Below are 9,594 nucleotides of genomic sequence, written 5' to 3' on the forward strand. Positions count from 1 at the left end.
CACAAACGCACCTGTTGGCGGCCTCTTCGTGGAAATATCGTAATGCTGTTTTTCTAATATAGAGATTGCAAATTAGCATAAATATTACAGTAAAGAAAATTAAAAAATGTCACAGAACACGTTCGTATAGTATTTTTATTGTGACCTATTGTTCATTAAACTAAAACATTACGATTATGATTAAGACCGTAAAGGGTCTACACTGAAAGCTAAATTTTCCGAGCCGCTCCTGAAGCCACCACAGTCTCCTGACCCGGGTCTGCAGCGAGGAGGAACTTCTCCTCACTCTTGTCCGGAGGAGGAGCGGCGGGGACAAGGGGCAAGCGTTGGCACATTACAGGGGATAACACGCAGACAAAGATGTGAAGACAGTAGTTCTGATAAAAGAGCACTTCCTTTTTTACAAGGAAACACAAACATGGCGAATTCAAGTTCTCCTCAGGCGACTACACCTCTGATTTCCGGCCCGCGGCAACAGGAGGCTCTGCGGGAGGAGATGATGGAGAACCCGCTGCAGCAGGTGGGTCTGTCAGGACTGGAGGTGGGCCTGGCCCTGAAGCAAAGAGCACTTTCATTTACTTTAATAGGACAGTTAATTTAACTTGTCTTTTCTAAACTTTTTGTATTCTTGGAAAGTTAGGGAAACTTTTTCTTTGAAGTTCGTTGTAACTAAATTTGGGTAACTCTTCCTAACAATTACAATAATTTTAATTATTGCAATGGTTTTTTTTAATTGTTTCATTATGTAGAAATTAAGATCAGTGGTTGTTAGTTTGGATCAAGATCGATTAATTAATTGTTTATTGGTCATTAAAAAAAGAATTAGGATTTATGAGTGAATTCTGCTCCATGTTGTCTTCATGACCTCGTCACGTGCTCCTTCTGTTGAAAATGACCTAATATTTGTCATGAGTCTGGTCAGGGGGCTAATACTGTCAAACAGGAAGTCTGCAGCTATACTTAGACATACTGTACAGATTTTGTTAAAGACATACAAAATAGTGTTGTATGTAGGCCTGTCACGATAACAAATTTTGCTGGGCGATTAATTGTCTCAGAAATTATTGCGATAAACGATAATATTGTTTGAAATTTGACAATAATTAGTAATTGTCAAATTTAAGCAGAAATGCTGGATAATTTTTGTGTGTAGGACCTTTTTTTAACCACTGGATGGCAATATAAGACGGTTTGAAATGAAGGATGGATAGTGAGGGAGCGAGCAGTGTGTCTCTTTAAGAAAAATGGGAGGGAGGCCCCTCGACATGACATGGGCTGTCTCTCATTTCTTTATTTCTGTTTTCAAAATGGCGGATACTCGGTGTAGTTTGAGCTCTTTAGCATAGCGTTTTTCACACAAAGCTTTTAATAGAAAAATGAGTAAACAAGTTCTCAGCTTCTTTTTGCAGAGAAAAACAAAAAGGCACGGGTTTCAACCGTGAATTTTGGAGCTTCGACAAGACTGAGTTTTTTCCCAAGGTCGGCCTGTTAGCTTAGCTCGTACTTAGCTTCTCAGCTTAGCTGCTTTTAACGATCCAAAAATATGATTTTGGATCGTTAAAACAGATTTTAAAGAGAAAGGGAGGGGTCAGTGAAGAGCTCCAGAGTTGAGCCTTTTCGTCATCCAGTGTCTTCAGTAGAAAGAGAGAGACACGAAGAAATGATAAAGCTGATAAATGAAAATGAGGTAATGTTCATTTATCATGTGATTAATTGATGTATTGTTTATTGCAACAGGCCTGGTATGTTGGCCGTCAGTTGTCCTGATCATAAACTCATATTTGTCAACTTCCAGTCCTGGAGGTGGTAAACTGGGATCACCTTATAGTTAATCTGAGTCACAGCATGTGAAACAGGAAAGTATGGATCACAACTTGTTTATAAACTGATCATAAAAGGTCGTTTCTTTATTTTAACCATGTGCAGTTGACTGTATTAATCTGTTAAGTTGAACGTACAGATTTTTGTCTGTTTGATGATATTTGTAAATGTCCTGCTGCCTGGTTTTGCCGTCCCGACTCCTTTGCAGACACATTCTCTTCCTGTCCCCTCTGTGAGGTGTTCACTTACTGCCTCGTTTCATCTGTGTGACAGTACCAACGGTGGCCATGAGAACGAGAGAGGCAGAGGAGGAATGAGTGGTGGGAGTAATGAGTAATGGCTCATGGTGGGTTGTTAGAGAATGGATCTACTGTACATGTCCTGAGCAGCTGGTAAATGGTCCCAGCTACCCACCATCCCAGAGAACATCCCTATCAGGACAATATGTGTCTGTCTGGCTCCTGGAAAACCCTCTATAATGAAATGCAGCACTGTTGAGGTCAAAGGCAACTTTTTAGGAGTTGTGTTCAAACTGCTTGCCTTTCACTAATATTTGTGTGCCAGCAACAGCAGAGGGTGACCCCAACAATCCCTACATCACATTGCAACCATCAAACTCAAAGTTACAAAATCCTACAATTCATTCAGTTTTAACAAGCGCCTGCCGCACACTTTGCATACCCCCCCCCCCCACACCAAAGAATGTATTCTGATGATTAGATTGCCCTGTTTCTTTGTAGCTTTAATACACTTAAGATTCCAAGAATAGCCAAAGTTGTTTATCCTTCCAGCTACACATTTTCCATGTTCTCAGCTCGGCGTCTTGATTTCGATCAAAGCCGTACTTTGTAAACATGCAGTTTCAAGTTAAATGATGTCGGAGTCTCACAGAAACAATACACCAGGTCCACAGAAGTGTTTTATTCTCATTACTGCTGCTCATGTAATGGCCTGGAGTTAAAAGATTTCCTGCATGTCTTCTCTCACAAGACAAAACCAATGAAGAGTGTAAGCCTTATCGTTTTAATGTCTCCATTCCTCTGTTTTTGCCTGGGGTTTCATTCTTTTCTCACTCATGCTTCTTCGGTCCCACCAGCTCTGAAATGAAAGAGATCAGCCCATACAGAGAGAGAGACAAACCCCTTTTGTCACTGGACACAAAAAGCCATGCTGTCCCCTGTCTGTCTCTGTCCAGCTCATTGTTGGTCAGGGTCCTACCGTGGAGGAGGATCGGTGCGTTCGTTCCCTTATCAGCCCGTTTAGCTCTGCGATGAACTTCTACAGACGCATCATTTGTAACATTTGATCAAGTTCTGGACAAATACAATTATTTGTTTGCCTGTTGTACAAGTACTGTAGTTTTGTTTGATAGGTACAGAACTAAGCCCCGTTATGGAACAGGAATTGTAAAACTAGAAAGTCTCTGAAGAATTGTTGAAAGTTGCCAGTGCAGCATCTGAACATGAACTTTGTTCTGTGAAGCTCAGCAGTTGTAATTAAAAGCTGACATTCCTTAAAGCAGTCACCCACTGCCAGAGTTCGAAACAAACATCTTCTTATGGTGACAACTAAGGGCGTTTCATTAAGATCCATCCAGTGGTTCATGAGATATTTTCCTAACGGACAGACACCAACGATACAAAGCTTTAAGCAAAAATGTTGTGCAGTGTGTAGAACTCATCTGGGGAAGATGTTCGGTTATTACCGCACCGATTACTCACTCATTGTCTGTAAAGTAGGCTGAGTTACAGCCAGGTTTGTGTTTGAGTTGGTCACTTAGCTGTAGCAGCCATCTTGAATGAGGTTAACTCCTAAAGTTAAACAGTTGTAGATGCATGTGCAGTAAGTACCAAGAGTTTCATTAAAATATGTCCAGTGGATCATAAGATTTTTTTGCTAACAAAGACTTGAACATGAACTTGTGCTAAAATCATTGATATTATCAACGATAATAATCTAAGTTGAGAAAATGTTCACGTTTGAACTGATTAAGAAGTGTAAAGAGAACTGTTTTTGTTGTAACCATACTGCTGTCTGTAACTCCCTGACAGCTCCTGGAACGGACAGACTAAAAAGTAAGCCTCAAACAAGCAGTCATTGTACAAAACAATAGGCTGTTTTAATAAAGCACCCAAACCGAAGGAAGCAGGAGCATTTGTTTGCTATTTTTAATGTTTCTACAGTTTTTTATGTAGGAGATATTATGAGAGATACGATGCAAGTCAATGAGAAATCACCTGTGCTCTCTGCATTGGAGTTAAGAGAACACTGTCTTCTAGTAAACGAGTGGATGAAAGAAAACTAAAATGCCTATATTTTGATGTCTAAACTGTATAAGAGGTATATACAGTGGGAATAAAAATAATGTGTAACAATTCAGGAGGATTTAGTTTAAAAGTTCTGTTGTGAAGTATGCCTGAGTCAAGGAGGACAGTGGTGCCTGGTTTTCTCAGTTGTTTTGCTGAAATCCATTGTTGTCTTTTAATAACATTTTAGCTTTTTTAATTTTTTGCAATTTAATTTTGTTGTGGTTGTTTGTTTCTAAATGTAACCAGAAGTGTGACCAAAAGTCAAAGCAAACTACAGTAGTCTCTTGTTTACTGTGGGGGATCCGTACTCTAAAGACCCGCGATGTGAAAAACCATGAAGTAGGAATAGTAGTACAAGTAGTAAGTAGTAGTTTATTTTAGTGTTTATATATACATATTAAGACATTTTAAACCCTTCCCACACTCTTGTAATATTCTAAACGATGTTTCTAAACGCTCTAAAAGATCACAAAATGTCATAATTTCAGCTCACTGCCTCCTGCAAGCGTTCTTGGCCACGCCCACTTTTCCACTCTGCACGCTGAACAGCTGATCAGCTGATCAGCTGCAGAAGGAAGTTTATCCTGCAGTGTGGGCTGTACAAAGCTGCAAGAGGAAGCTTTTTCTGCAGCTCTGGGCTGAACAAATGTGCAGCAGGTGCAACATAATTTAAAATAATTTATTTTAAATAAAAATTCCATGCTGATCGTGCGGCTCATCCATCAATCAGCCAATTTTCTGTCATGCCCAATCTTATTTTGAAAAACCGCGATAGAGCGGGTCTGCGATAAATGAACCGCGAAGAAGCGAGGTACTACTGTATCGCCAAAAAGCTCCATGTTTTTTCTTTCTTTCTTTCTAAAGTAACTGCAGAGAATCAAAAATGGCTCCAGAAACTGAAGATTATAAGCTGAGTGATAATGAAGAACACTTCAGGGAGTGGTGGCGCAGAGGTTACAGAAGGTGAGCCTGTGATCAGAAGGTCTCTGGTTCAACTCCCTGGACTGACAACATCAAAATGTGTGTGGGAAAGGTGAAACACTCACACCTGCCTCCACTCTCATTTGCCCCACTCAGCCCTTAACCCCCACCATCTGCTCCTCCGGGCGCCCTAGACAGCAGCTCTCTGTTCCACACAGAGGACTGTGACGGTTGCCAAGTCTTTGTGCAAGTTAGTTCAATGTGGCGACCCCTAAAGAAGGGAGCAGCCAAAAGAAGAAAAAATAATTATTAATAATAATAATAATAATGATGAATATTTCCACGTTTTTGCACCCTTGATAACTGTAGTGAACCAAATGTGTTGTTTGTCTGTGCTGGTTTCTTGATTGTCCTTCAGCTTTTCTGCTCGGCTGCTGCATTTGGACTCCGTGTCTGAGTTTGTGTCACTGTGACTTTTAAGAGCTGGGCAAAAGAACACAAAGATCTCTCTTTGGTCAGGCATCCAAACATAGAAGCAGTGGAGCATTCAGATCTTTTACTTGGAACATACTAAAATCTTTCAGTACTTGTTTCAGAGTCATACAAATTAGAAATTCTTCTTTAGCAGAAGTGCAGTTTTATGTATTTGGAGTATTACAAGTGAAAATGCTTTTATAGTATGTTCTTTACGTTCTTAGCTTAGTTCCTTCTGAGATGTGCTTTTTTAGTGCCACATCATTTTTGGACAGATTCCTCTTTTTTATATTTTCCAGTACATAACTCACATTTCTTTATGTTTATACTTTGGTCTCTCCCATAATTTGTTAGAATTAGGATTTAAAGGAGCACAGTTGGAGTTGATTACAACATACACACTTCAATACTCAAGGATGACCTGAAACTTACTTCCTTACATCATTTTGGCATTTCACAGCCTTTTAATAATCCATCCATCATGCCTTGCAAAATTATTTTGTGGAGAGAGTATCCTTTTACACTTTTTAGTAAGACTAGGCAGGTAACATCTTATTCTTTTCAAAGACAGTTTTAATTTTAGAATTTTTTTATTTATTTATCTTTGAGTGTTTGAGTTGGGCGGCACAGTGGTGCAGTTGGTAGAGCTGTTGCCTTTCAGTGAGAAGATTGCCGGTTCAAATCCCGGTCCAGGGGTCTTTCTGGGTGGAGTTTACATGTTCTCTCCGTGCATACGTGGGTTTTCTCCAGGTACTCCAGTTTCCTCCCACAGACCAAAAACATGTATGTTAGACTGATTGGTAACTCTAAATTGTCCCTAGGTGTGAGAGTGAATGGTTGTTTCTTTGTCTCTATGTGTCCCTGTGATGGACTGGAGACCTGTCCAGGATGTACCCCACCTCTCGTACAGTGACTGCTGGTTATGGGCACCAGTGACCCTCGTGACATGAAAAGGAAGAAGCTGGTAACAAGATAATGGATGGATGGTTTTTGAGTTCAAATGCTTTATGGAGATTGAACTAATTGATCTCCTCTTGCTGTACTCTGAGCCCCCTTCCCAATGGACAGTGACACCACTAGATGGTCTTTGCGGGGTCTTGGTGAGATCTTGAGGTGTCTGTTAAGAGCACAGTAGGCTCCTCGTTGTGCATGATAGACCCATTATGGTCTTAAGCACTTAACTTCTGCACCAAGGTTGTGGTGATTTATTAATGTGGTGAGTGCGGTGCTGGGTGCATCATGGGGCAGTGTGCTGGCACTGAGTGTGTTTATGATGTGGGGCTTGTGTGCATGGTGTTGCTTGAGGATTTGAAGCAGGGTTGGCTTCATGCTTAGGCTGCAACAAGGACACAATCGTGGAAACAGCCTAGATCAAACATGATATCCATGACTGTAGCTTTGTGCTTGTGTAGTGTCATCTGAACGCTCCACTGCTTTTCTGTTTGGGCACTTGAGCACAGCCAGTCCTGGGGCATGGTGCGATCCTGGTTGTGTTGTTGTGTTGTTGTGTTGATGTGTTGATGTATAGCAGGAAAATATCTAATTGGTAAGCACTGCCTGTAGCAGCATCACAAATGCTTTTACGCTGATGAAGGTTTTCAAAATTTAAACCAACCCAGACTGTTCTAATAGATCATGTATGACATGAATACAAAGTATGTACTAAGTACTACATACTAAGTCTAGTCTCACTTCCTCTGTAGGATTTAGGATCAAAAGTAGCCTCCAACTATTTCTGATCAGATTCATATTTTCTGTATGTCCTGCTACTTAAAACCCTTGAACTGAAACAAAACGGACTTTTTTTTTCTCACCTGTGGAGTATTTGCAGTTCTTGAATATTTCTTATACTCTCTGTTGACAGCAAAGTGTTGTTTTTTCACCTACTTTAGAGGCTCTGTGTATTTAATGTGTATGTTCTGGTTGCTTTTAGTATCACAATATTTTCAACCAAGTATGTAAGTTTTTGTAGCTTTTTCAATGTTAAGAACTTTTTCTCAATAATGTGTGAAGCTCTTAACAATTTAATCATTTACTGAAGCACAAATATTCAAAATGTTTACTATAGTGTTGCAATTCATTGAAATGAACACAAAATGGCCTGATCTGAAAACTTGTTGCTCGCTGCAGTAAAGTAAGCAGACTTCCATCTTTGTGAGCAGTGTGTGTAATGTTTGCTAAGTAATCCAGCAAACCAAAGACACTCCCCGTGTATCAGCCTGTTTTGTTTGCTCTCCCTGTGACAGGAAGAGGCTCTCCTGTCATCTGTCTCCCCTGCTTCCTGCTCTCTTCACACTCCCTCATGTGAATTTGTCTCCCACAGTGGGAGGAACATTAAGCCTCAGCTGTTTGAACAAAGTGCTGGATTCGTGCTGCGACCCTCCCTTCGCCACAGAAGTACACCCTCTCTCCATTTTCACCACCACAGACAAACAAACAGAGGATTGTTCTCTGTAATTAGTTTGGCTTCACTTGCTGGAGAACTTCATGTGATGTGAGTGAATCCAATAGAAGGTGAGATGAATCTCTGCTCGCACGTCAAATTGTGTTGTCCTGTCTGCAGAATGAACTATCCTCAGGCAGAACATTCACTACCTTAACACAGTATTTCTCCCCCAGTGAAACCTCTCGTTCCGCCCTCTGGCCTCTTGGTATATTAAACCAGCAGCAGCAGAGCAGAGACACTGTCTCCTGCAAACTCTGACAGGTTATTGATCCTGGTTTAGTGAACAGACTGCATCAGGTCTGATTGATGATGCTGTCTGTCTCATCATAAATGACCACAGTCATGAACACTCCACCTTTGTTTGTCTGTCTGCTTCAACATTTAGGTCTGTCAGTGCACACCACCCCCAACACACACATCACCATGATGTGAGATCAGTCCTGCAGGAATGTCATCAGACTCAGCTGCTCTCCACGTCCTCATCCTCCAAAAATATTGTTTACTTCTCTCGCACACTGCAATCACCATGCTCACATAGAAGCACACACACACTGAGGTCTAAATCCTGCTGGGCTTTGGTGTTGTATCTACAGTACCTCTCTCAGGTACGTTCCAGGTCAGTGGGCTCATCAGACCACGCCAAAGTGAAAGAAGAGAGTAAGGAGAAGAGAGGCAGAGCAGAAAGATCAGACTGTGTGAGTTTAAAACCCATTAATGCACCAGTCCTAAACTCTTATCAGCCTACTGAGGAGATGAGACGTAATTTTATTCCCTTATGAGTGATTTTACTATATGTTGATCTGTGTTGGATGGCATTATCAAGATTCAAGGTTCTTTACTGTCATTTGCATCACATGTGGTGCATGAGGTGGAATGAAATTGTGTAAACAAGGTTCCAGTTACACCAAAAAATTATTTTGTGTGATGAGCAGATAAATCAAGACTAATTGAAAATAGTTTTAGATTTTTTAAGAAATGCAGCAGTTAAATTCATCAGAGGGGATGTATACATATATACAGTATATAGATATAGATATATATTACAATATATAGATATATATCTATCTATATATATCTATATACATATATCTATCTATCTATCTATCTATCTATCTATCTATCTATATATATATATATATATATATATATATATATATATTCTTGCTACTTCGTGGTTCGTTTTTCTCAGATTGGCTATATCGTGATTTTTCAAAGTAAGACTGGACATAACACAATTGGGTGATTCATGGATGAGCCGCATGATCAGCATGGAATTTTTATTTTAAATGAATTATTTCAATCTATTTAGCACCTGCTGCACCTTTGTGCAGCCCACACTGCAGGAGAAACATCCTCCAGCAGCTCCTCCTCCCTCCGCCTTCCTCCTCTGTGTTCTCCGTTTTGCTGCGGAGAAGTGGGCGTGGCCGAGAGTGCAGAGTGCAGCCATGGCAAAGAGGAGGAAGGGAGCTGAAATCATGGCATTCTATGCTCTTAGAGCATTTAGGGTTTAGAAACTTTGTTTAGAATATTGCAAGAGAGTGGGAAGGGTTTAAAAGGTCTTTATACATACATACATACACACATACACACACACACACACACACACACACACACACACACACA

General features: G+C 40.5%; 1 protein-coding gene across 1 annotated transcript in view; it reads left to right on the plus strand.

The window, feature by feature from the left end:
- The first annotated feature begins 385 nt into the window (after window positions 1-385).
- Window positions 386-9,594, plus strand: part of LOC119410220 (NIPA-like protein 2) — a 59,032-nt gene continuing 49,823 nt past the window's right edge. The window contains exon 1 of the mRNA XM_037677133.1: window positions 386-520. Within this exon, the coding sequence (XP_037533061.1) occupies window positions 419-520 (102 nt within the window). The 5' untranslated portion in view covers window positions 386-418. The remainder of the gene's footprint in view (window positions 521-9,594) is intronic.

Source organism: Nematolebias whitei, chromosome 5, assembly GCF_014905685.2.
Source record: "Nematolebias whitei isolate Nwh7 chromosome 5, NemWhi1, whole genome shotgun sequence".
In the NCBI taxonomy this organism is placed as follows: Eukaryota; Metazoa; Chordata; class Actinopteri; order Cyprinodontiformes; family Rivulidae; genus Nematolebias; species Nematolebias whitei.